Genomic DNA, 25,941 nt, shown 5'->3' on the forward strand with positions numbered 1-25,941 from the left:
TGATAGTAAGCAAAATGAAGATTTTTATTATTTGGGTTTAGCGATAGTATTTAAACCTCAGCATTAGTATGTGGAAACAGACTTTTCGAAGGGGAAAAGAAGGACATAAACATCCCAGTAATTCAATTAAAGTGCTGTGATACATACGGATGTAGATTCAGATGGGGCAGCCTTCTTGGTCTGAAGCAGCAGAACCAAGTTTTGAGTCCATTGGCGCTTTGAGAGTAACACACAGTTTAATTATAAGCTTTTGTGTGCATGCACACTTCTTGAGATACAGACTGTATCTGAGGAAGGGTGCTTGCCCACAAAAGCTTGTACTTTGAATAAAACTTTGTAGGCATTATAGGAACGGAAGGTGGAGGCAATGGAGGCAAGCAAGCAGCCTGCTAGAGAAACCCAAAGCCATGTTGTTTAGCCCACATCCAGCCAATGTCCATGCTGCACTCTAGACGAGAGAACCTGAAGACGGGCTACAGGTGCGGCGATTGAAAGCATTTTCCCAGCAAATAGGCCTATGAAGGTCTCTTGCTTACTAATCCAAACAAGCACAGACACTCTGTTGCCTGTGACCCAGCTGTGCAAATGGGCTGCTTTAAAACAGTACTTCATTTGTTATTCTAAAAGATCTATTTCCCCACCTCAACTGTTCAATTTGTCCACAAGGGAAAAGGGTTGGGGGTAAGGTGGCTGAGCTCCAGAATCTCTGGAATCACAGTTGATCTCCAGACCACAGAGATGAGAAAATGGCTGCTTCAGAGGCTGCTCCCTTCCCTCCCTGGGTTCCACCCCCAAATCTCCATGAATTTCTCAGCCCAGAGTTGGCAACCCGAGTGGAAGGCAAGATCCCACTTTTCTATCTTTGTCTTTTCTGCTTCAACCCCGTCTTCCCCTCCCAATCTCTTCACTTGGCTTGCTTTTGCCTTTGGCTTTTAGAGCACTGAAGTCCTCTAGCTAGTCTCACTGAATCAGCGCTGGACAGCTAACATGAAGGCTGTGCAGAGACCAGGGGAATAATAAGAGCCCACCTGGCAGAGAGGGGGAAGCCTCAGCGCTGAGGACAGGCAGACTCAGCTCGGGCACTCCAGTCCCAAAAGGTTGGAAGGAGCTCTGCAGGCAGCTTCTGGACGAGCAGTGTTGCAGTGCCAGTCCCATGACATGAGATCTCCCCACGTTTTTAAAAGCATGGGGTGCCCATCCGAATCAGGACCGTTGAGAAAGGGGATTTAATTCTGTCTCCCCTGCGGAGTTTCATACTGTCACTCACCTTCCCCCCCACCCCCAAGCTCTTTTTTTACCTTAAAACACCGCTGGTTAGTCTTACGGGAACCTGTTTCAGGGCTAGCGGCCTTTTTAAAAAAGACAATCAGTGGTACTTTAGAGTCAGGATACCCACCCACCCAGCATGGCATTTGGCCCAGGGGCTAAGTGGAGGGAGAAATGGCAACACTCCTCTCCCCCCCGCCCCCCAATACACAAGGGAATTCTGATCGGACCCAGCAGGCTAATCCCAAAAGGCCAATTTCGGTATTCCTCTTATGGTGCTTCAGTCTCCTGGTACAGAATGACCCTGATCTTCTTTTGTGCTCTCTGTGGAAAGATAATGAGGACATTATAATACTGATTTTTAAGACTCCAAATAAAATGACTAGGTCAGTGCTTCTGTACGATTAGGCCAGTGAAAAACTGGGCGGGGAGTGGTGGTGGAAAAAGCTGGAAGATTCCCACACAAAGCAGTAACTCAAAAAAGGCACACGTGGAAACTATGGTCGTTTTCGCACTGACCTTACTCGGCAGCGACGCCCCTCTTCGCCACGCAGGATCTGCGTGGATTTCGCACTAATTGCCGCGGAGCACCCGGAAGAGCCGGAAAGTCCCGCGGCTTTTGCGGCGCAAATGGAAACTGGTTTTTGGCGGTTTCCATTTGTGCCGCAAAAGCCGCGGGACTTTCCGGCTCTTCCGGGTGCTTCGCGGCAATTAGTGCGAAATCCGCGCAGATCCTGCGTGGCGAAGAGGGGCGTCGCTACTGAGTAAGGTCAGTGCAAAAACGCCCTATGATTCATATTTGCGCATGGAGGTTCAGATCTCCTCTGCGACACACGGCACCTGTCGCAAGTTCACCAGTGGTCGTTCTCCCTTGGCAAAGGCGATCCGGCTTTCCAGGCTCCACAGTGCCCTCCTAACCAAAAGGACACCCTTCCAAGTGGAGTGGAGTTAATGGGCCTAGAAGGCAGTAATTCTGTTTAGGATTGTACTGTTAATCACATCTAGGTTACGCTGCAGCACTACTTCTGAAGACGGTCCAGAAGCTTCAGCGACTAATTCCAATTTTATGCTCAAAGTAAGAAAAAAGAGCAAGGACATGGTAGGAAAGTGAAACGGTAACAGGTGATGAAGAGAGGGCAGAACTGCTCCATTCCTACGTCTCCTCAGTCTTCTCTTGTGAGGGAGAAGGTGCTCAACCCACAAGCCAGCTCCATTCCTCCCAGCAGCTTCTTCTCTCCTTGCCCCACCACTGAACAACACAATCTCTGGTGGCCTCGGCTGGGCGTTTTCAGAAAGAGATCTGATTTCTTAGAAGAGGCTGCTGCGAGCAAGAACTTAGAAGAAAGAACTTTCCTGTCCCTTTCAGTTTTGAGGAGAGCACTGATCGCTGCACCGTTCCAGGGGGATCTTGCTATTTTTGCTGCTCTCTGGTGTTGCACAGATGCTCAGATTGCTCTTGTGCTGGTTCATGCATTATGGTGTGAAGTTCGGTGTAATAGTTAAGTGTGTGGACTCTTATCTGGGAGAACCGGGTTTGATTCCCCCACTCCTCCACTTGCACCTGCTGGAATGGCCTTGGGTCAGCCATAGCTCTGGCAGAGGTTGTCCTTGAAAGGGCAGCTGCTGTGAGAGCCCTATCCAGCCCCACCCACCTCACAGGGTGTCTTTTGTGGGGGAGGAAGGGAAAGGAGATTGTAGGCCGCTCTGAGACTCTGTCCTTGAAAGGGCAGCTGCTGTGAGAGCCCTCTCAGCCCCACCCACCTCACAGGGTGTCTGTTGTGGGGGGGGGGGTAAAGTAAAGGAGATTATGAGTCGTTCTGTCCTTGAAAGGGCAGCTGCTGTGAGAGCCTTCTCAGCCCCACCCACCTTACAGGGTGTCTGTTGTGGGGGAGGAAGGGAAAGGAGATTGTAGGCCGCTCTGAGACTCTGTCCTTGGAAGGGCAACTGCTGTGGGAGCCCTCTCCAGCCCCACCCTCCTCACAGGGTGTCTGTTGTGGGGGAGGAAGGGAAAGGAGATTATAGGCCGCTCTGAGACTCTGATTCAGAGAGAAGGGCGGGGAATAAATCTGCAGTCTTCTTCTTCACATGCAGCCAGCTGGGTGACCTTGGGCCAACCCCAGTTTTCTCAGAGCTCTTCTCTCAAGGGCAGCTCTCTAGATGCTCTCTCAGCCCCACCTACCTCACAAGGTGTCTGTTGTGAGGAGGGGAGGGGAAAGGAGATCGTCGGCTGCTCTGCGACTCCGAGTGAAGGGTGAGGTATAAATCTGATCTCTTCTTCTGTGGCTACAGCTTGCTGCTGTTTCCCTGGGCCCTTGAGAGGTTCCATCAGGGCAGCTCCCTCCCCTGATATCTTTAGCTGGTCCCCAAGAAGAGGGGCCTTCCCACTTGGCAAGACTGCCTCACTCATTCGAGTCCTGTTTTATTCAGTTATTTCAGTCTCTTTTATCCAGTTTACTCCCCAAAAGTACTCGAGGAAGCTTACAGAAATGAAAGGGTTTTTGCATTTTGAAATCTAAAGCACGAGTAATTGAGAAGGAGCTCACCAGAGGCAGGAGTCTTTGGAGAAAGCCAAAGGGCAAAACAACATTGTCTTTGGCTTCTTACTACTTACTACAAAGTAGCTTCTAGGCTACTTTGAAGTTTGCAGAATGTGGAGTGTTGTGCATTTCTGAACTTCATTGGTATCAGCTTCTGATTGGAGTAGGAGGCTGGTGCTCCTATTACACTGCTACGCTCTTGAAGCTCAGGAAGAATGGTGGACTCTAAATGGCCTGCCGTACATGAGGTACAAGTCCACCCTTGCCTTCCATTTTGCTGCCGCTCGAATTGTGGCGGGTAACGTAAGGAGAGGTCTCAGCATCTATGCCTTGTTGCTGGAACTCCAGAGGAAGTGTGAGGCAAGATGCCAAACTAGTTGGACCACTGGCCTGATCCAGCAGGGCTCTTCTGATGTTCTTTTCTCCCAATCTTATTCCCTTGGCAGAAATACTGAGGTACTGAGGAGACACCAAGAATGGCATCTGTAAACATTCTGTGGGGTGCTCTCTGGGTGTTGCTCTCCCCCATTCATCCTTTCCCTGGGACCTGAGTTCTCACTCGGGAGAGGCTTTGGGTCAGGGTTTCCTCTCCCAGGGAGCTGGGCCAAGTGACCACACTTCCTTCCTTGCCTGTCAAAAGGGAACGTGCTTGCAGGAAAGCCCCGTGTGTGCAGCCCCTAAAAAGGCAAGAGGTGCAAGCTGGAAGCACCTGACATCTTAGTCTTCCAGCAGGAGCTTTTGTGAATCAGAGCTTCGTGTTTCAGGTGCAGGGGAGGAGGCCCTGCCAGGCAACGCGGCAGGAGCTCCTGAGCAAACGGATGACAAGAGAGGACTAGGTTTCCCAAACCCCCCACCTTGGCTGGGGACCTCCAAATTAGCGGCCTTCTCCCCCGCTCTCCAAAAATCCGAAAGCGGGGGGGGGGAGGAACGGCACCAATTTTGGTGCCACTCTCTCAAACAGAGACACTCTTTCCCTGCCTGCCTCCCTTGCAGGCTTCAGGCTCCTCCTTTCCTCTGGGTCACAAAGACCCGCCCATCGCCGGCCTGCTATTTGCTCCAGTCCGGCCTCCCTTCGCGAGGTGCACGCTGGGACTCGTAGTCCTTGCGTCCTCTCCGGCTGCCGGGCGGCGTCTCCTCGGGGACTACGTTTCGTGGCGTGTCCCGCGGCTGGGCAGCTGTGCGTGGCGGCTGAATGGCAGTGCGGGGCTGGCAGAGGCCATGCCGATGAGGGGAGCCAGGCCGTAGCCGGAGAGCGGAGGCGAGGCAGCCGCCGGCATGTTCGGGCGGTCGCGCAGCTGGGGCGGCGGGCACAGCAGCGCCGCCCTCAACGTCTGCTCCCTCGACAACCTCAAGTGAGTCTCCCGGCCGGGGGAGGTGGGAGGAAGGGGGCTCTAACACGGGCTCAGGACGGGGCACATGGCCTTGATCTTGGGTCCACCCCTAATGTCTCCTGGCCCCACCCCCAAAGTCCCCAGATATTTCTTGAATTGGACTTGGCAACCCTAGAGAGGACAAACAACCAGACCCACAACCTACAGCAATTCAGTGCTCCCCCTGTTGGAAAGCCTGCAAGAGGAGCCCAGCCCATCCTCACCTGTGCTGCAGGGAGCATTGTATTCAGCGACCGCATAGTCATCTGGGGGAGAGAGAAGAATGAGCTTGTCAGATACAGGAGAAGCCAAGATCCATCTCCACCCCTACCGTGTTATCAGGGCCAAATCACACGTGAAGCCACAGTTCAGGAACAACGGAAGGCAGACGAGAGGGGCACTCAAACGGCATAGAGAGGAGAGGAAAACCGGGAAAGGTGTCTGAGACCTGAGGAGCAGGGAAGCCTGGCAGACCGCCTGGACTGCAGCAGAACCCAACACCGATTAAGATGTTTTCCACACAAGGACTGGATTGGGTGACTTCCCCACTGCTGGATTGGCTGTACATACAGCACAGAGGCAATGAGGGGGGGAGCCTGCCCCCGTTCCCTGCAAGTGACCCCCCCCCTCTCCGCCCACCTTGCACCGCTAGGACTTTTTCCATTTAAATCGGCAACTGAATACCATTATAACAACAGAATGTATTTTGTAACAGGATCTCTGACTCTCCAGCTTTTATTTTTTTTTAAAAGTGAGGTCCTAGCCCAGGGGTGCCAAACTCATTTGTTATGAGGGCCGGATGTGACCTAAATGAGGCCTTGAGGGGCCGAGCCATGTTGGGGCAGACCACATGTGTGCCTCTTTAAGATTAGGTAGCAGAGACATAAATCTTATAAAGAACACAAACACAGATTTTAAAATAAATAAATAAATCATGCTTAAAAACATCAGCACTCGTTGGTCTTAACGGTGCTTTCTTTGTATTTCTCCCAGGGGATCCAGGGAACTGGGCAAAGGAAGCTCTGGCTCTTTCCTTCCTTCCCCAGGGACTGAGGGGGGGGGAGCTTCAGTCAATAGAAGGAAGAGAAGCTTGGCTCAGTAGCTCTGCTATGTGACTGAGAGCCTGGCAAGGCATGGTGTTCCTCCCCCCCTTCTTCCCCAAGGGAGGAGCCTCAGGCAATGGAAAAAATAGAGGTTTTGCTCTGTAGCTCCTGTGCAATAGAGCAAGCCTGGCAAAGCAAGCTGCTTTTCAGAAGGAAGCAAGAGAGAGGGAGAAAGAAGCAGATGACAGCCAGTTGCTCGAGGGCCTGATAGGAGCCCTCCAGGGGCCTGATTCGGCCAATTGATCCATGGGTATTGGGAGCTCTGGGGGGGGGGCTGTTTTTTGAGGTAGAGGCACCAAAATTTTTAGTATAGCATCTAGTGCCTCTCCTCAAAATACCCCCCAAGTTTCAAAACAATTGGACCAGGGGGTCCAATTCTATGAGCCGCAAAAGATGGTGCCCCTATCCTTCATTATTTTCTATGGAAGGAAGGCATTTAAAAAGGTGTGCTGTCCCTTTAAATGTGATAGCCAGAACTCCCTTGGAGTTCAATTATGCTTGTCACACCCTTGTTCCTGGCTCCACCCCAAAGTCTGGCTCCACCCCCAAAGTCTCCTGGCCCCGCCCCCAAAGTCCCCAGATATATCTTGAATTGGATTTGACAACCCTACTTTCTCACCACCCTTGCCTCTCGTGGATAAGCCCAGGGCAGCTTCAGCTTTACTCCAATGTATCCCTGTGACTGTCTGTGGGACCCCCATTAAAGAGCTGGTGGCGAGGGGGGAGGGGATGCTGCCAACTTGGTGCCAAGCCAGACTGAATCCTGGTGAAACCTCCTGGGGATCCACAGGCTAAAGTTTAGGAGCCCAATGGAGTGATTTAATTTAATTAACTTGAATTAAATAGTGTCCCTCCGAGAAATTTAAATGCCCCCCTAATATTTGAAATCCTGGCTATGGGCCTGCCTGATACACAGGTACACTGTAATAAATAAAAGTGTTGGCAAATCTGAGAATTTTCAATGGTTGGATGTGGCCTACGCAGGATCGGCTCACACTCTGTCTCTGGCATGCCGCTGGCTGATTCTGCTCTCCCCTGCCCACGGCTGGCCTGGTCAGACAAGAACCCTACCAGAAGGCCACTGACCTCTGAAGGAGACAGCTCTCTGCTAACAAGTTCTCCTGGGGGCTTACCGATCACTACTGCCTCTCGTCAGGGTCTGTTTTAGAAAGTCTAAGACAGTCTGTCTCCCTACCCCCAAAACAACACTGCCAGAAAGCAAACAGTGACGCAAACAGTAAATGGTGAGAGACATGTTCATGAGGCAGTTCCTTCTCTCCAACTGACACAAAAGAAATGTTCATTCACAGCAGGGAGAGGCCAGTTCCACAGCAGCAGACAAACAGGCTGCCCCCTTTCCAAAGATCAGTTCCCCTTAAGGGGAGGAGTGAATACTTGCCACTCACTTGGGTGGGAAGACAGCAATGCTGGGGGGGGGGGCACTCACCCAGAGGCCTTTAGTGATACCTTTTCAGGTTGGTTGGAAATTCCTAAGTCCCTCTCTGAGGGAGAGGCATTTCCTCCTGGGGATCCACTGTTGCCAATCTCCAGGTGAGAGCTGTGGAAGCTGACTGGGTGATTTCAGACCAGTCACAGACTTTCAGCCTAACCAGCCTAATGGGGTTGTTGGGGGGAGAAGAGAATGATGTAAGCTGCTTTGGCCCTCCCCCACTGTAAAGACTGTCCTTTTCCTATGTAGAGGCTGCAGGGAGAGGGAAGGCAATGGAAACCTAAAGTCAGAGGGGCAGATAAACACAAAGAGATAGGGCTGCCAACTGCAGGTTAGGAAATTCCTGGAGATTAAGGGGTGGAGCCTGGAGAGGATAGGGTTTGAGGAGGAATAGGACCTCACACAGGTAAAATGCCATTTCCTACTGGGGAACCACTGGAGATCACTCAGATTTATAACTGCTCTCTAGATGGCAGACATCAGCTCCCCTTGGGGGGTGGGAACCAACAGGGCCGGTGCGTGGGAGTAGGCCAAGTAGGCGGTCGCCTCAGGCACCACTTGGTCTAGGGGCACCATGAGACGCTCCCTCCCTTGCGGCCGCTGCTGCCTCCCTGCACCCACCGCTGACTTCCACCATCTCCCCATGGCCGCCGCCTTCTGCTGCCTCCCCGCAGCCGCCTCCCCGCACCCACTGCTGCCTCCCGTTGCCTCCCCACAGCCATCAGGCTGGGCGGTGGTGCCCAACTGAGAGGGAAGTGTGTAGCGCGGGCAGCCCGAAGACGTCATCAGGCCGTGCATGCTGTGAGCACGGGGAAACTAATGGGGGGGGGGGACGGGAGAACAGCCGTCGGCCTAGGGGCGCCGGAACCCCTAGCACTGGGCCTGGGAATCAATGCCAGCACCTGGGTGGGTGAGAAGACAGCGAGGGTGGAGGGCACTCACCCAGAGCCTCTTCTAGAGCCCGTTGTATTTTTCTTCACAATGGGTCTTATAAAGATGTTCAACTGCTGATTTTTTTTAAAGTGCCTCAATGGCCCGGAAGGAAGAGAACTAGCCGTGATGGTCCCCAGCAGAGCTCTGTGAGAAGCCGACTGCAAAGGGGTTGGAGATACAAGTTTGGACTGCAGGCATCAACAGGGCTGTGTATAAGCAGGGATGGTGGTCAAAGAGGCTATTCCAGCAGTGGGATGCTGACCTGGGTGGTAGTAGTCGTAGATCTTCACTGTCACCGGCTTCAGGTCTTTCACATCAAATTCTTGCTCCACTGAGAAAACGTAGCATTGCTCTTCACTATCCAGCTGAAGAGGGAGAGAAACAGAATTGGGGGTGGGGGACGGACAGCTGAATTAAAGTCCAGCAGCACCTTAGAGACCAACACAATTTCAGGGTATACGTTTATGAGTCAAGGCTCCCTTTGTCATGTACTCTTTATCAAAAGTGGGGAAATTCCATTACTCCATATTCCATTATGGCTGAAGTCCTCTCTCTTTCATGAAGCCCTGTGGGTGATCTTAGACTGGTCACACAATCTCTCAGCCTGTCCTACTTCACAGGTAGATATAATGAGAAAGGAGAACCATTGGGTAGGGACTGCGGCTCAGTGGTAGAGCCATTCCCTTGCTTGGTAAGCAAAAGGTCCCAGGTTCAATCCCCGGCATCGCCAACTCAAAAGGGTCCAGACAAGTAGGCGTGAAAAACCTCAGCTTGAGACCCTGGAGAGCCGCTGCCGGTCTGAGTAGACAATACTGACTTTGACGGACCGAGTGTCTGATTCAGTATAAGGCAACTTCATATGTTCATACATATTCCTCGTTCCCCAACGGACTGTTCCACTGAATGAACATCCTTGTTTTAAACCTCAGTTTTAGTCAAGACCTGCGTGGCACTCACCTCATCCAAGTAGATGCTAACACTGTCAGGTTCAAATTCCACCTTTTTCACGAGAGGCTTCTCTAGTAGCTGTTGGGATTAAAAAAGAAAGAGAGAGAAATATATATAAACATACAGTGTAAATATGAAAAAGAACCCTTCTTGGTCCTACCAGCTGCGGGGCAGATCCTGGGAAATGTTAGAGCCAGTTGGTGTCTTCAGAATCAAATCACTAGTTTCTGTGAACAAATATTTAAGCACCCTCATGTATTTCCCCACAGAAAATGAGGGAAGAATTCAGCATTCCCATTAACTAAATATTCACAAAGGCAAGGAAACCTGCAGATAAACAAACAGGGTACTTTCTCTGCTGGTTCAGATGCTCTTTGAAGGAGGTGCTTCTTGGCAAGAAAATACTGTTTGAGGACTTAGAAAGCATCAAAAAGCAGATTATCCCTGCACTAGCCAAGGAACAGAGCACAGACGTCACATGACTCTGCGTAACGACTGCCTTCGAGCAGCTAGCAGAGAAAATGGGGGCAGGGATGGTATGTCATTTATGTTTTTACTTAAAACATTGATTAGCCTCCTTTCTCTTATGTCCTTATAGTAGAGAAAGAAGTCCTTTTCTCCCTTTCTCACAATACAAGAACTCGTGGGCATTCAAGGAAATTGCTGAGCAGTCAGGTTAAAACAGATAAAAGGAAGTCCCTCTTCATCCAAAGGGTGATTAATATGTGGAATTCACTGCCACAGGAGGTGGTGGCGGCTACAAGCATAGCCAGCTTCAAGAGGGGTTTAGATAAAAATATGGAGCAGAGGTCCATCAGTGGCTATTAGCCACAGTGTGTGTGTGTGTGTGTATTTTGGCCACTTGTGACACAAAGTGTTGGACAGGATGGGCCATTGGCCTGATCCAATATGGCTTCTCTTATGTTCTTATGTGACACAGAGGGTTGGACTGGAAGGGCCATTGGCCTGATCCAACATGGCTTCTCTTATGTTCTTCTGTGACACAGAGGGTTGGACTAGATGGGCCATTGGCCTGATCCAATATGGCTTGTCTTATGTTCTTATGTGACACAGAGTGTTGGACTGGATGGGCCACTGGCCTAATCCAACATGGCTTCTCTTATGTTCTTATTTGACACAGAGTGTTGGACTGGATGGGCCATTGGCTTGATGCAACATGGCTTCTCTTATGTTCTTCTGTGACACAGAGTGTTGGACTGGATGGGCCATTGGCCTGATCCAACAGGGCTTCTCTTATGTTCTTCTGTGACACAGAGTGTTGGACTGGATGGGCCACTGGACTAATCCAACATGGCTTCTCTTATGTTCTTATGTGACTCAGAGTGTTGGACTGGATGGACCATTGGCCTGATCCAACATGGCTTCTCTTATGTTCTTCTGTGACACAGAGTGTTGGACTGGATGGGCCATTGGCCTGATCCAACATGGCTTCTCTTATGTTCTTCCCTATGGAGTTTAAAGTTTCTTACAATATTAATAAAATAGATTACATTAAAAAAATGTAAAACCAATCTGTAAAACTACAATTCAGGACTTCTATAATCAAATATAGTCCTAAATAAAACCATCTTCAGCTTCCTCCTAATGATGAAAAGGGAGGGGGTCAGGGCACACCTCCCTGGGGTTGTTGTTCCGTCATGGTGGGCCTGCCAGCAAAGAGGCCTTCTCTCTTGTGCCCACCAGATTAGATTCTTTAATGGATGGGACGGTCAGGAGGGCCTAGAGAAGATGATCCTTCACGTGCCCAGGCCCTAAGCCATGTAGGGCTTTAATGGTCTGCTTTTCTAAGGTGCCTGCTGAGACCAGCAGCACTCCCAAGCTGCAAACCTGGCTTTTCAAGAGGACCATAGCCCTGATCTGAAGTCCTTGGTCTGCCTTTCTACTAGCTCAGGATTGTCAGGATTAAGGTGTACCACACCCCCCGCCCCATGAGACCAAAAAGGAGGAGAGGAGAGGAGAGGAGAGGAGAGGAGAGGAGAGGAGAGGAGAGGAGAGGAGAGGAGAGGAGAGGAGAGGAGAGGAGAAGAGAGGAGAAGAGAGGAGAAGAGAGGAGAAGAGAGGAGAAGAGAGGAGAAGAGAGGAGAAGAGAGGAGAAGAGAGGAGAAGAGAAGAGAAGAGAAGAGAAGAGAAGAGAAGAGAAGAGAAGGTGAAATTCAAGATGTATCAGTGAAAGGGACTGGTAGCAAAATTTAATTGATAACGAATTATCTGACCGCCTTCACAGACTTCTTCACAGGGATGTATCCTGAGAGCATGTTCACTTCCAACAGAGCCATGTTGCTTTTCTCCCGTTGTCCTGTGAAGCTACAGAAGGAAGAAAGGCGAGTGTCAAAGGAAGGCCGAGAGAGCTGGCAGGTTGAATCACATTCTCAGACCCGGGGGGGGGGGGGGGGGGGGGAAGGGAGAGAACAAACCTGCACACTTGTAAGGAACCGCATCTCAGGAGAAGGACAATGAGCCCTACAGAAGTAACCAATGGCTGCCAGGGCTGATTCAGTATAAGACAGTTTCCAGTGTTCTGGGAATGCCCACCACGGTTGCCTTTGCTGAGTGAGCTACGCTATGAGTCGAATACTATGGCTGCTGTCATGGATATGGCCAGGGGCAGAGGTGAACACATGCTGATCTTGACTGAAAATATCCAAAAGGATGCTTCTGTAGGCCGGAAACAGGGCTGGCTTGGTCTTCCAGCAATCAAACAGAGAGCCCGGAGACTAGGGTTGCCAAGTCCAATTTAAGAAATATCTGGGGACTTTGGGGGTGGAGCCAGGAGACATTGGGGGTGGAGCCAAGATCAAGGCTGTGACAAGCATAATTGAACTCCAAGGGAGTTCTGGCCATCACATTTAAAGGGACGGCACACCTTTTCAATGCCTTCCTCCCATAGGAAATCATGAAGGATAGGGGCACCTTCTTTTGGGGCCCACAGAATTGGACCCCCTGGTCCGATCATTTTGAAACTTGGGGGATATTTTGGGGAGAGGCACTAGATGCTGTACTGAAAATTTGGTGCCTCTACCTCAAAAAACAACCCCCCCCAGAGCCCCAGATACCTGTGGATCAATTCTCCATTATTTTCTATGGGAATAAACCTCCATAGGGAATAACAGAGTTCCCAGCAGACACTTCCCTCCCCTCCCCCCACTTTCTGACGACCCTGAAGCGGGGGGAGGGCCTCCAAACCGGGGGATCCCCTGCCCCCACCTGGGGATTGGCAACCCTACCAGAGACCCAAATTAGAACAGCTTTGGAAAAGGGCAAGGAATAAAGGAGGAACCAACTAGTTTGGCCTGCCATATGTGACAGGCTGGAAAACAGGGCTGAAAGCAATAAAATTAATTTTAACAGGGATAAATGCAAAATGCTGTGAATTTAGGGGCAGGTCTTTTTGAGTTTCCGGCATCGTGCAGGGGGTTGGACTAGATGACCCTGGAGGTCACTTCCAACTCTACGATTCTATTATCATTTTCTTTTAAGACACTCTTATGTTAAAAGTAAAAAAGGTAAGCTAGATGTGATTAAGCAAGAGATGGCAAGGCTGAACATCAACGTCTTGGGAATCAGTGAACTAAAATGGACGGGAATGGGTGAATTTAACTCAGAGGATCACTACATCTATTATTGCGGGCAAGAGTCCCGTAGAAGAAGTGGTGTGGCCTTTAAAAAAATCCCTGGACCAAGGGAGGCCAAACTGAAAACAGCGAGGAAGCAGGCCTTCTCAATAATGGCTTCCCATTGGTGGAATCAGCTACCAGAGGAGGTGCGAGCCCTGAGGGACCTCAATCAGTTCCGCAGGGCTTGTAAAACTGTCCTCTTCCAACTGGCTTTTAACGTGGAATCCTGGAAATGACACCTAGCCATCTTGATATATATGTATTGTACTGTAGCACCTTCAATTTATATTGGCTTTAAATTATTTATCTAACTGCATTTCAACTGTATTTTATTGTATTAATTGTATTTTATTGCAATCATGGTATGCGCCATGTCCTGTGAGCCGCCCTGAGCCTGCCCTGGCGGGGAGGGCGGGATATAAAGTTTATTATTATTATTATTATTATAGTTAACAAGAGAGTGAGGAAGGCAGTAATGGGATACAATCTCAACAATGACAGAATGATCTCGGTCCGTATCCAAGGCAAACCATTCAGTATCACAGCAATCCAAGTCTATGCCCCAACCACTGATGCAGAAGAGGCTGAAGTGGACCCGTTCTATGAAGATCTACAACACCTTCTAGAACTAACACCAAAAAAAGATGTCCCCCTCAACATAGGGGACTGGAATGCCAAAGTAGGAAGTCAAAAGGTGACCAGAACAACTGACAAGTTTGGCCTTGGAGAACAAAATGAAGCCGGGCAAAGGCTAATAGAGTTTTGTCAAGAGAACAAGCTGGTCATAGCGAACATCCTCTTCCAACAACCTAAAAGGCGACTCTACACGTGGACATCACCTGATGGGCAACACAGAAATCAGATTGATTATATACTGCAGTCAAAGATGGAGAAGCTCCTTACAGTCAGCAAAAACAAGACCTGGAGCTGACTGCGGCTTGATCATGAGCTACTCATCGCAAAATGAATTAAACTAAAGAAAACTAAACTAAAGAAAACTGGGGAAGCCATTAGGCCATTCAGGTTTGACCTTGATCACATCCCTTATGAATATACAGTGGAGGTGAAGAATAGGTTTAAGGAACTAGATAGATAAGGAGTTGATAGATAGAGTGCCTGAAGAACTATGGATAGAGGTTCGTGACATTGTACAGAAGGCAGCAATCAGCACCATCCCAAAGAAAAAGAAATGCAAGAAAGCAAAGTGGCTGTCTGATGAGGCTTTGCAAATAGCTGAGGAAATAAGAAAAGCGAAAGGCAAAGGTGAAAAGGAAAGATTCACCCAACTGAATGCGGATTTCCAGAGGACAGCAAGGAGAGATAAGGAGGCCTTCCTGAAGGAAAAATGCAAAGCAATAGAGGAAAATAATAGAATGGGAAGGACAAGAGATCTATTCGAGAAAATTGGAGAAATCAAGGGAACGTTTTGTGCAAAGATGGCCATGATAAAGGACAAAAATGGTAGGGACCTAACAAGCAGAAGAGATCAGGAAGAAGTGGCAAGAATACACAGAAGAATTATACAAGAAGGATCTCAATGTCCCGGACAACCGTGACATTGAAATCTCTAACCTTGAGCCAGACATCCTGGAGTGTGAAATTAAATGGGTCTTAGAAAGCATTACTAACAACAAAGCGAGCGGAGATGATGGTATCTCAGTTGAGCTATTCAAAGTCCTAAAAGATGATGCTGTTAAAGTGATGCACACATTACGTCAACAAATTTGGAAAACACAACAGTGGCCACAGGATTGGAAAAGATCGGTTTATATTCCAATCCCAAACAAGGGTAATGCCAAGGAATGTTCAAACTATCGCACCATTGCACTCATTTCACATGCCAACAAGGTCATGTTAAAGATCCTACAAGCTAGGCTTCAGCAGTATGTAGATCGGGAACTACCAGAAGTTCAAGCTGGGTTTCAGAGAGGTAGAGGAACTAGAGATCAAATTGCCAACGTTCGATGGCTTATGGAGAAAGCACGGGAGTATCAGAAAAACATCTATTTCTGCTTCATTGACTATGCTAAAGCCTTTGATTGTGTGGATCACAACAAACTGTGGCAAGTCCTTAAAGAGATGGGAGTACCAGACCACCTCACATGTCTCCTGAGAAACCTGTATAAGGGTCAAGAAGCAACTGTCAGAACAGGATATGGAACAACTGATTGGTTTAGAATAGGAAAAGGACTTCGACAAGGATGCATATTGTCACCCTGCTTGTTTAATTTATATGCAGAGTACATCATGCGGAATGCTGGCCTGGAAGAAGCACAAACTGGAATTAAGATTGCCGGGAAAAGCATCAACAACCTCAGATATACAGATAACACTACTCTAATGGCAGAAAATGAGGAGGACCTAAAGAACCTCTTGTTGAGGGTGAAAGAGGAGAGCACAAAAGTAGGCTTGAAACTCAACATCAAAAAAACTAAAATCATGGCATCTGGCCCCATCACACCTTGGCAAATAGAAGGGGAAGACATGGAAGTAGTGACAGACTTCACATTTCTGGGATCCAAGATCACTGCAGATGGTGACTGTAGCCATGAAATCAAAAGACGTTTGCTCCTTGGGAGGACAGCTATGGCGAACCTGGGCAGTATAATAAAAAGTAGAGACATCAACCTGCCAACAAAAGTCCGTATAGTTAAAGCGATGGTATTCCCAGCAGTAATGTATGGCTGTGAGAGCTGGACCATAAGGAAGGCCGAGCACAGAAGAATAGATGCTTTTGAGATGTGGTGCTGGAGAAGACTCCTGAGAGTCCCTTGGACTGCAAGAAGAGAAGACTCTTGAGAGTCCCTTGGACTGCAAGAAGATCAAATCAGTCAGTCCTAAGGGAAATCAACCCAGATTGTTCCCTGGAAAGTCAGATGCTGAAGCTGAAGCTCAAATACTTTGGCCACCCAATGAGAAGGGAGCACTCCCTGGAGAAGATCCTGATGCTAGGAAAGACAGAAGGCAAAAGAAGAAGGAGATGGCAAAAGAGGAGATGGCTGGACAGTGTTACTGATGTAACAAACACGAATTTGAGCAGACTTCAGAGGATGGTGGAAGACAGGAGGGCCTGGCGTGACTTTGTCCGTGGGATCGCAAAGAGTCGGATCCGGCTGTGCGACTGAACAACAACCACAATGTAAGAAGTGTAAATAATCATGCTTTAATTAAAAAATAAAATGGAGCCGAGATTCTCTAGTAATACTTTTACTTATTTGCTATACCAGGTGAACCTGATCCTGTCAGATCTCAGCAGCTATGCAGGGTCAGGCCTGGTTAGTACTTGGATGGGAGACTGTTCTTCAAATACCCAGTCGAGAGGGCCGAGGCAGGCAATGGCAAACCACCTCCACTCATCTCTCGCCCTGAAAACCCTCTGGGGTCTCCTAAGACTTTGTTGATCTTAAAGGTGCTGCTGGACTCTAACTTTGTTCCTTGGCAAAGGATGATGCTGTCATTTATTTCCCTCAGGTGAAAAGCCTTAAGAGGCACTGGAGTGTTTGGTTCTATCTCTATTCATTTGTTTCTGAGCCCAGGGCCACTGAAGAGTTCCTGTCAGACATTGTAACTTACCTGTTTAATGTGCCTTAAACTGCTCATGTCCCCTTGCCCTGACTGACTCCATTTTGAATGTTCTCACTAACCCTTTGAATGGAAACTTGCATTTCAAACACTTTGGTAACAGCCACCCGCTCCCATGGGAATTCATAGCGTAGCAATAACAAATGTAACAAAGCTTTTGAAGATAGTGAGCCTCAAGGTAACCAGCAGGGTTCCTTCCTTGAGAAAGAGATAAGGGGCCTGGGAACCGGTTATTGCCTCCCAAAAGTGTGAGAATGGTTTTATTGTTTAGCTTTTGATGTTAGAGGTTAAAATGGCATGTATTGCTCTGCAATGTATCAATTTCAACTAGTTCTCAAATAAATGGATTCAGCTGCTACAAACTATGGTCCGTTTTACTTTGAAGTTCCAAGTCTGACATTTCCTGCTGAACAGAAGGCTCCTTTAGATAACTGTCAAACAAATATTCATGCTCCCCAAACTGCTTCTCCCTGCCCCCCCCCCGCAGCTTGGTGTCTGAGCTGTCGGGACCCCCCTCCCCCCAGTACAGTACCTCACTTGCAGGTGAATGTCGAAATATTTTCTGGAAGCCCGGTTGCATTCCTTTGGCGAAGTCTCCACACTCAAAGTAAAAGCGTCACATTTTTCAGGTGGTTGGTTATAGCGAAGGGTGCTCTATATGGAAGAGAAATATTTCATATTCTGAGCTCCTGCTGACTGCTGAGTGATGAGATTGAATATGGAAGGCCTTAAGGGCTGTGTGACGGAACCGGCCCGATTCTGCCTTCAGACCCAGTCCCGTCAACTCCCTGCTGAGTCCCCAACTCCTGGAGGGAGCTATTTCTCCTCCGGCCACTTGGGCTCGCTGCCACCACCTGCTAAGTCTAGGGGTTCAGATTGAGAGGAACAGGACTCCCAACCCCCCTCTCCAGCTCTGAGGCCAGGCCTCAAGGTCCTCTGCCACCCTGTACTTGGGTATCACAGAGACCTCAGCACTTCTTTGGGGAACCCCTGAAGGATTGGCACCTTATCCAACTGCATGCCTTCCCCCTTCCCCGGGGCCCCCTTCATAAAGCAGCGTGGTCTAAAATGGTTGGGGATCTATGTGGTACAGAATTTGACTGCCAGCATTCAAAACAGTAAAAATATTTAATTAAAAGAAAAGAAGAAAAGAAAAGAAAAGAAGAACAAAACAAAAACAGTTGCATGTAAAAGGTTAACACAGCACAGCACCCGCACAGCAAGCAGCATGACAACGAAAAGGTGGTTGTAAACGCATCCTACTGTCCCTGGTCTAAACGTGCCCTGCCTTGTGGTTGACTTACGTGGTCTGACTGCCTGGGGTCCTTCTCATCCTGAGTAGGCCTCACCCAGTCAGGAGCCCACAAACTCACAACCTCTTCTTTCGAAGGCCAGCTGCAGACTGCTTCTCTTCCTGCCTAACTCACATACCAAGAACAAAAGAACTTCCTGCCGCTCTAGGAGGCTTTCCCCCTAGAGTTGTTGGTTTGGCTCTGGAAGGGAGGGGGGAATGCAAGGAGGGCTAGGCCCCAAAGCCTGCTTAGCAGTTTCAAGTTCCCTCCCAACTAAGATGGCGTTTCTCCACAGGCTGCCTGGAGCCCAAAATGCCCCCTGAGGAATGCTGTGGGACAAAGAATTGCCACATCATCAGTTTGGTTTCGGGGAGGGGAGAGGAATGTTGGGGCCAAAGTGGCTGCCCTGTGAGCCTGCGGCATGGGAGATGGGCAGTCGAGGCTGATATACTCCCAGGGTCATCACTGTGGGCAGGATCAGGGCACTTTCTATTGCTTATCATAATGACAGCCCCACTAGGGTTGCCAAGTCCAATTCAAGAAATATCTGGGGACTTTGGGGGTGGAGCCAGGAGACATTGGGGCGGAGCCAGGAACAAGGGTGTGAAAAGCATAATTGAACTCCAAGAGAGTTCTGGCCATCACATTTAAAGGGACAGCACCTTTTTAAATGTCTTCCTTCCATAGGAAATAATGAAGGATAGGGGCACCTTCTTTTGGGGCTCATAGAATTGGACCCCCTGGTCCAATCGTTTTGAAACTTGGGGGGTACTTTGGGAAGAGGCACTAGATACTATATTGAAAATTTGGTGCCTCTACCTCAAAAAACAGCTCCCCCAGAGCCCCCGAAACCTCCAGAACAATTCCCCATTATACCCTATGAGAATCGATCACATAGGAAATAATGAAGACGTTTCCCTCTCCCCCCCCCCTCTTTCTGGCCAGTCTGAAGCAGCGGATCAGCCTCTCAACTCACCATTTGCTGCCAGCTTCTTCACAGAAACACACACAGACACACCATCCTTAATGGAAGCCTTTCAAGTCAAGCCTCTGGAGGTGCAAAGGCACATGGTCCTTTGCAGGAGGGGCTCCCTCTCTCCCCCCCCCCTCCCGCCAGCCAGCTGATTGGGACCGGAAGCAGCCTGGGAAAACTGAAGAAAGGCTGCTGCGATCGGGGCTGGGTGGGAAGGGCAGGGCAAGGAAAAGTTGCTGAGATCGGGGCTGGGTGGGAAGGGCCGCCATTCCCCCCCGCTTTCCAGAGTTTTGGCTAGCGGGAGAAGAAGGCTTCAAATCGGGAGTCACCAGGCAAAGCGGGGGATTTGGGAAGCCTAAGCCCCACAGGGATAATGGGCAAATGATCCCACTCTGTGTATCCAGCCAAATACAATTTGACAGCTGGCCTTTCCTTGCCTCTGCCTGCTACCCTCCACTTGTTTGTACTACGGTTATGCTCACAGAGTAAGAACCTACTTATGTGCGGGCTTGCCTGCATAATTTCCTATTAAGCACAGGCAAATCTTGTTGCTACAATTGAATGGCATGCCAGATCATCAAATCTCACAGGGATATCATTGTTGGAGGTAATTAAACAAAGAGATTTTTCGGCCTAAAAGCAGCTGAACAGTCTATTAGAGGTTAGAGGATATGATATGTCATCCTCCCCACAAAACTACAGATCTTACTGCACGGGGACCACTTGTGGGGAAACAGAAGGCCTATCGGTCTCACAGCACCAGCAAAAATGATGCCCAATTTCTAGCTCTTTGTGATTTTCAAAGTGGCTAAAGTGCCACCACATGATTGAACATATGAACATATGTAGCTGCCTTATACTGAATCAGACCTTTGGCCCATCAAAGTCAGTATTGTCTTCTCAGACTGGCAGTGGCTCTCCAGGGTCTCAAGCTGAGGTTTTTCACACCTATTTGCCTGGACCCTTTTTTGGAGATGCCAGGGATTGAACCTGGGACCTTCTGCTTCCCAAGCAGATGCTCTACCACTGAGCCACCGTCCCTCCCCTTTTAAAATAAAAGTTTTCTGCCTTTAAACAAACACACAAACAGTGTGCGTCTGGCGATGGGAAGTGCCATCCAGTCACCTGCTGACTTTTGGCCACCCCATAAGGTTTTCCAGGCAAGAGAAGTTCGGAGGTGGTTTGCCATTGCTTGCCTCTGCGGAGCAGCTTGCTGCAGTTCCCTCCTTTACCACTGAGTGCCGCTCTTCACCTCCCCTCCCAGCAGATCATGGCGCACGCCCATTTGCACCTTAGCTTCCCCACACCTCACCTGCACGTATGCACAGCCACTCCCCGAGACTTCCACTTTATATTGCCCGGGCACCTCAGGGAGAGGCACCTGCTGCAGGACCAGCCGGTTCCCCTTATCCACATGGAATTCATGGTGGAGCCCTGCGGTGGACTTCACCAGCACCTGGACGCCTTCGATCTCACGATAGGTTAAGGCTGCGTACCGGGATAAAGCCTGCAAGGCAACCACGGTGTCCTGCAAGGCAGAAAACAGTTACTTTGGGTGGGTGGGAATTTAGGGAAGAGTGACTCCACTTGGAAGCCATGAGCTAGGCATCCAGTTATCTACCATACGTGGAAACAGAATGCAGTAAGAATCAGGGTTCAGTCTACACGCATAGCGAACAAAACTGCTGAAGAACAATGCCTGAGTCCGGACCAACGAAATTTAATTCTGAGTATAAGAATGCTCAGTTCTTCAGAAACTGCTGTTTCCCTGTATTCTGTATTCCAATATTCAGAGGTGTTTTGCCATGGCACGACCGGGAGGTAGCGCGGTGTATAACAGACAGCATTCTGGACTCCGATCAGCAAGAAGTGGATTTAGATTTTTTTTTCATTGAGAAATCTGAAATCTACCAGGGATCGGGCCTTCTCAGTAACGGCACCTTACTGGTGGAACCAGCTGCCGGAGGAGGTGAGGGCCCTGCGGGACCTAGGGCAGTTCCGCAGGGCCTGCAAGACGGCCCTCTTCCGGCTGGCTTACAACTAACCGACACTGGGAACTTCGGATGGTGGTAGGGGCATTCTGATAGACCGCTGGTTTTATGTTTATGTTTATGTTTTGTTAACTTATTGTTTTTAAATGATGCTAACTGATGTTTTAAAAGCTAAACCCTATGTTAAATTTTTATGTGTTGTGAGCCGCCCTGAGCCACTTCGGTGGGAAGGGCGGGATATAAATCAAAATATAAATAAATATAAATATAAATAATAAATAGAAGAAATGTCAAATTTGCTGCCGCAGGATGGCTTTAAAAGGGCATTAGACGGTTTCACAGAGGATACATCTATCATTGTGTAGAATTAAGTCAGAGTCCAGTGGCAACTTTAAGACCAATAAAGTTTTATTCGGGGTGAACTTTTGTGTGTAAAGCACATTTCATTGGACAGTGAAATGGAACGGAATAAACAGCCCAACATATAGGCAGTGGACAATAAATTTGCATGCAAAACAGTGAAAATGTTTTTAACAGATTAAAGGGATAGTGAATTTGGTACCTGGTTATCACCTGCCTGGGTTCAATTGTGGGGTGGGGGGGGACAACAAAGACAATAAACATGTCAGAATTGTAGACTGATGGGGAGAGTCGATGTAATTCGATTTCTTCATCGTGAAGAGTAATAACTGTAGAGTCTGTTGTCATGCTGCATTGGTCTCCTCTCAAGCTAACAACATCTTTCTCTTAGAGGTGTTTCTGTCCACCTAATCCCATTCCAATATGTAGCACAGTATTACAAACATTATTCCAGTACACCAACACAAAAAAGTGTATTTGGTGAGAATGGGTTTAGCATATGTAATGAGATTAAAAAAAAACCCAATATCCCTGTTAAGTCCTACAGACAAGCTTGTTCCAAATACTGTAATAATTTGTAATTCAGCAGTTTCCCTTTCCAGTTTATTATTGAAGTTCCTTTGCAATTAAACAGCTACTTCTGAGGTCATCCACTGAATATCTGGAAGACTCAAGTGTTCCTGATGTCAGATTTGTGTCAGTTTTATTCAGAATGGAAGCTTTCATATGCTCTTAAGCAGACTGCACCAGACAAAATGGAACGGCAAGCTATCTTTAAATATAGAGAAAGTGGGGAGTGAGTTGGTATGTAGAGTCGTGGGAATGTTTTTAGCAGATTAAAACGATCACGATGCATGATAATAAATAACCCTAAGGAATTTCTCATGCTGAGGATGACTCCGTATGAACAAGCAGACTTAAGTCAAGTGTACGGAAGACTTGGTCCTTCCTGAGGCCCCCTTGGCAATGACACAGGATTTCAAAGCTATTTTTAAGTTGTAAGGTACAGGCCATTCCTTATTTTATATATTCTGACTATTTATCAACGGTTATATTCCAGGTTTGTAGAATCTTTTGGGCTCAAGTGCCGTGTTCTACTGGAGAAAGTTTTCCTTCCAGACATTTCGTTCTCAGCTGCGGAGAACATCCTCAACGCCACTGAGGATGTTCTCCGCAGCTGAGAACGAAAGATTCTACAAACCCTAATGGTTATATTCCGTCTTCATGACCTCAATGTTCTCCTTTCTAGTCTTCTTCTGGCACACGATTCTCCAAACTCATTCATCTGAGTGTCTTTATTTCCCATTATATTTTCCTTCTCTGCCTTACTCTGGCTGTTCTTTTCCAAAACTGCTATGTGACCTCATTTTTTCCCCCTTCAAGCTCTCCAGCAATGCCACCTTTCCATGAAACTTTTAGATTGGCTCCCGAATGAAACAAAGTTGAGGCAGGTGTCACAGCACTTACTCCTACTCATCCCTTGTTAAGCCTTACTCCTTGTGTTTCCTTATCTCTTTCAGGGCGTGTCTTCGTGGTTATGTCTCTCTGAACAGTGCCATCATCTTTCTTGGCAAGGCATACATTCTTGCAGTTAACTGCATCGGCCAAGACAAAGCCTGCCACAGAGTGTATATCTGAGGCACTCTCAAGTATCCCATCATCCTATGGGAAACAGACCGCATGTTACCTGCGTGGAGTAAAATCCCCCATATGAATTCTGATCCTTAACGAGGGCGGCTGCAATCAGGGAGGCTTCTTTGATGTCATCCGCAGACGCCTCTGGTTTAGAGAGGAGGGCCAGGAGGACGTAAGCAGACGTCTCGGTGTCTGACCAGGACACAACTCCTCCTACAAAGAAAAGAGTGACCTTAATTCTGGACCAAGTATGAGGCATCCCTGGGGGCGCATTCTGGCTCCTGTAGCCATCTTTAGCCGTTGTTACAGCAGACATGGCAAATGCTTTAGAGTTTTTCTGCTTTATCAGTCAAATTCTGATTGGTGCTTTTTGACACCTTCCTTTTCTGGAGAATACGAGTGCCTTATTCTAAGAGTGAAAATACGAACAGTCAAGAAATGTGGCTTTACTCAGAAGGGCATCTGGGCCCATTCATTGCACTCAGAGCATCTGAGGCCCACTGGGCAGAGTACTGGGCCTCAAAGCCCAGCTGAAGGATGTAGTCACAGAGTTGCCTGTGGCAGATCTAATATGGTCACTGTAAAGTATTTTGAAGTGCTGTGTAAAGATGACCCTGACCTGGGCAAGCTTGGTCCCATCAGATCTTAGAGGTTAAGCAGGGTCAACATTTGGATGGGAGACTGCCAAGGACGCCCAGGGTCACTACACAGAGACAGGCAACGGCAAACCACCTCTAAGCAACTCCTGCCTTGAAAGCCAAACAGGCTCGTTATAAGTCAGCTGTGACTGGATGCCACTTTCCACCACCACATAAAGGAGACGCTTGCATAGCCACAGACTGTGTTACTGGAGGGGTCTTACTGGACATAAGAACATAAGAGAAGCCATGTTGGATCAGGCCAATGGCCCATCCAGTCCAACATTCTGTGTCACACAGTGGCCAATATATGTGTGTGTATATACACACACACATATATATACTGTGGCTAATAGCCACTGATGGACCTCTGCTCCATATTTTTATCTAAGCCCCTCTTAAAACTGGCTATGCTTGTAGCCGCCACCTCCTGTGGCAGTGAATTCCACACGTTAATCACCCTTTGGGTGAAGAAGGACTTCCTTTTATCCGTTTTAACCTGACTGCTCAGCAATTTCATTGAATGCCCATGAGTTCTTATATTGTGAGAAAGGGAGAAAAGTACTTATTTCTCTACTTTCTCCATCCCATGCATAATCTTGTAAACCTCTATCATGTCACCCCGCAGTCAACGTTTCTCCAAGCTAAAGAGCCCTAAGCGTTTTAACCTTTCTTCATAGGGAAAGTGTTCCATACCTTTAATCATTATAGCTGCCCTTTTTTGCACTTTTTCCAATGTTATAATATCCTTTTTGAGGTACGGTAACCAGAATTGCACACAGTACTCCAAATGAGGCCACACCATCAATTTATACAGGGGCATTATGATACTGTCTGATTTGTTTTCAATTCCCTTCCTCATAATTCCCTGCATGGCGTTGGCCTTTCTTAATTGCAATCGCACACTGTCTTGACATTTTCAGTGAGTTATCTACCACGACCCCAAGATCTCTCTCTTGGTCAGTCTCTGCCAGTTCACACACCATCAACTTGTATTTGTAGCTGGGATTCTTGGCCCCAATGTGCATTTATACAGGCAAACAATGTCTTTATACCGGACCACACAGGCAAACAATGACTTGAGCTGAGGTATTGTTTCAGAAACAGAGGCAATGAGCAAGCTACTCAGACGTGCTCAGCACCTTTTGGAACTCAGAACCTGTCATAATTTGATTGGGAACCAATAAAGTACCTAGTGAATGAAATCACCCCTCATACCTTCTTTGTCAGCCTGTTCATCTAAGTCTCTCAGGAGCTGTTGCCGTGTCTCCATGTCCCCTGCCAAAGTGAAGACATACGCCAACAAGGCTCTGGGGTAGGCATCTTCCACAAAGCTTAAGTTCCTCTTCAAACAGGCTAAAGCATCTTCTACTGTGGTACTCTGCAACATGAGAGAAGGAGAGAAGGAGAAGTTAAGGACAGGACTACAGTTCAGGGGACTCTACTAGAACATCTTCATTGGGGAGGGACAGTAACTCAGTGGTAGAAGGTCCCAGGTTCAATCTCTGGCATCTCCAAAAAAAGGGTCCAGGCAAATAGGTGTGAAAAACCTCAGCTTGAGACCCTGGAGAGCTGCTGCCAGTCTGAGTAGACAATACTGACTTTGATGGACCCAGGGTCTGATTCAGTAGAAGGCAGCTTCATATGTTCTTCATATATGTTCAAACTATGTTTCCCTAGAATTCTTTGGGGGAAACCACAGCAAAGTGCTATAATTTATTTTTTTTTACATTTTTACTTCATTATACCCTTTCGGGAAGCAACCTGACAGCACTAAACAGCAGTCCTGAATGGTGAATTTAAAATATGGTTTTTAATGTTTTTAAATGTATTTTGCTCTAAGTGTTTTATTTACGTTCGTTAGCGGCCTTGAGCTCTGTAAGGATAAAGCAATGGATAAAGAAATAAATAAATGGAAGACTCACATTCTGGTCCAGGTGGACTTCCAGCAGTGCAGCAGTCACATAAGCCGTCAGCGAGAACTCATCCTCCACACCGCCCTGTGGACAGAAGCACAGGGGACAAGCCAGCCATGAGAGCCTGTGAGGAAGTTTTCCCCACCCCACCTTCCTCCACCCTCCCCCAGCAAATTACACTGCTGACCTGTGCCCAGGCTAGAATTAAGTTCTACTATTTCAACATAAAGTCACGTGGGAAACGTTGAGTGAACACAAAGCCAGATGTTGAGTGAACATTGAGTTGTGCATATGTTTCAATGCACATGGACA

The 25,941-nt window shown here is 48.2% G+C and overlaps 1 protein-coding gene across 1 annotated transcript in view; it reads right to left on the reverse strand.

Annotated features, from left to right (window-relative positions):
- The window catches only part of LOC132569860 (alpha-2-macroglobulin-like protein 1), a 131,717-nt gene continuing 105,776 nt past the window's right edge, over positions 1-25,941 (reverse strand). Inside the window, exons 29-38 of the mRNA XM_060236292.1 lie at positions 25,639-25,713; positions 24,932-25,094; positions 23,128-23,288; positions 20,402-20,617; positions 17,357-17,478; positions 11,842-11,932; positions 9,617-9,685; positions 8,922-9,024; positions 5,398-5,439; positions 1-1,590 (exon numbers count right to left, since the gene is read on the reverse strand). Coding sequence (XP_060092275.1) covers positions 1,547-1,590; positions 5,398-5,439; positions 8,922-9,024; positions 9,617-9,685; positions 11,842-11,932; positions 17,357-17,478; positions 20,402-20,617; positions 23,128-23,288; positions 24,932-25,094; positions 25,639-25,713 — 1,086 coding nt within the window. The 3' untranslated portion in view covers positions 1-1,546. The remainder of the gene's footprint in view (positions 1,591-5,397; positions 5,440-8,921; positions 9,025-9,616; positions 9,686-11,841; positions 11,933-17,356; positions 17,479-20,401; positions 20,618-23,127; positions 23,289-24,931; positions 25,095-25,638; positions 25,714-25,941) is intronic.

This window comes from Heteronotia binoei, chromosome 4, assembly GCF_032191835.1.
Source record: "Heteronotia binoei isolate CCM8104 ecotype False Entrance Well chromosome 4, APGP_CSIRO_Hbin_v1, whole genome shotgun sequence".
NCBI lineage: Eukaryota > Metazoa > Chordata > Lepidosauria > Squamata > Gekkonidae > Heteronotia > Heteronotia binoei.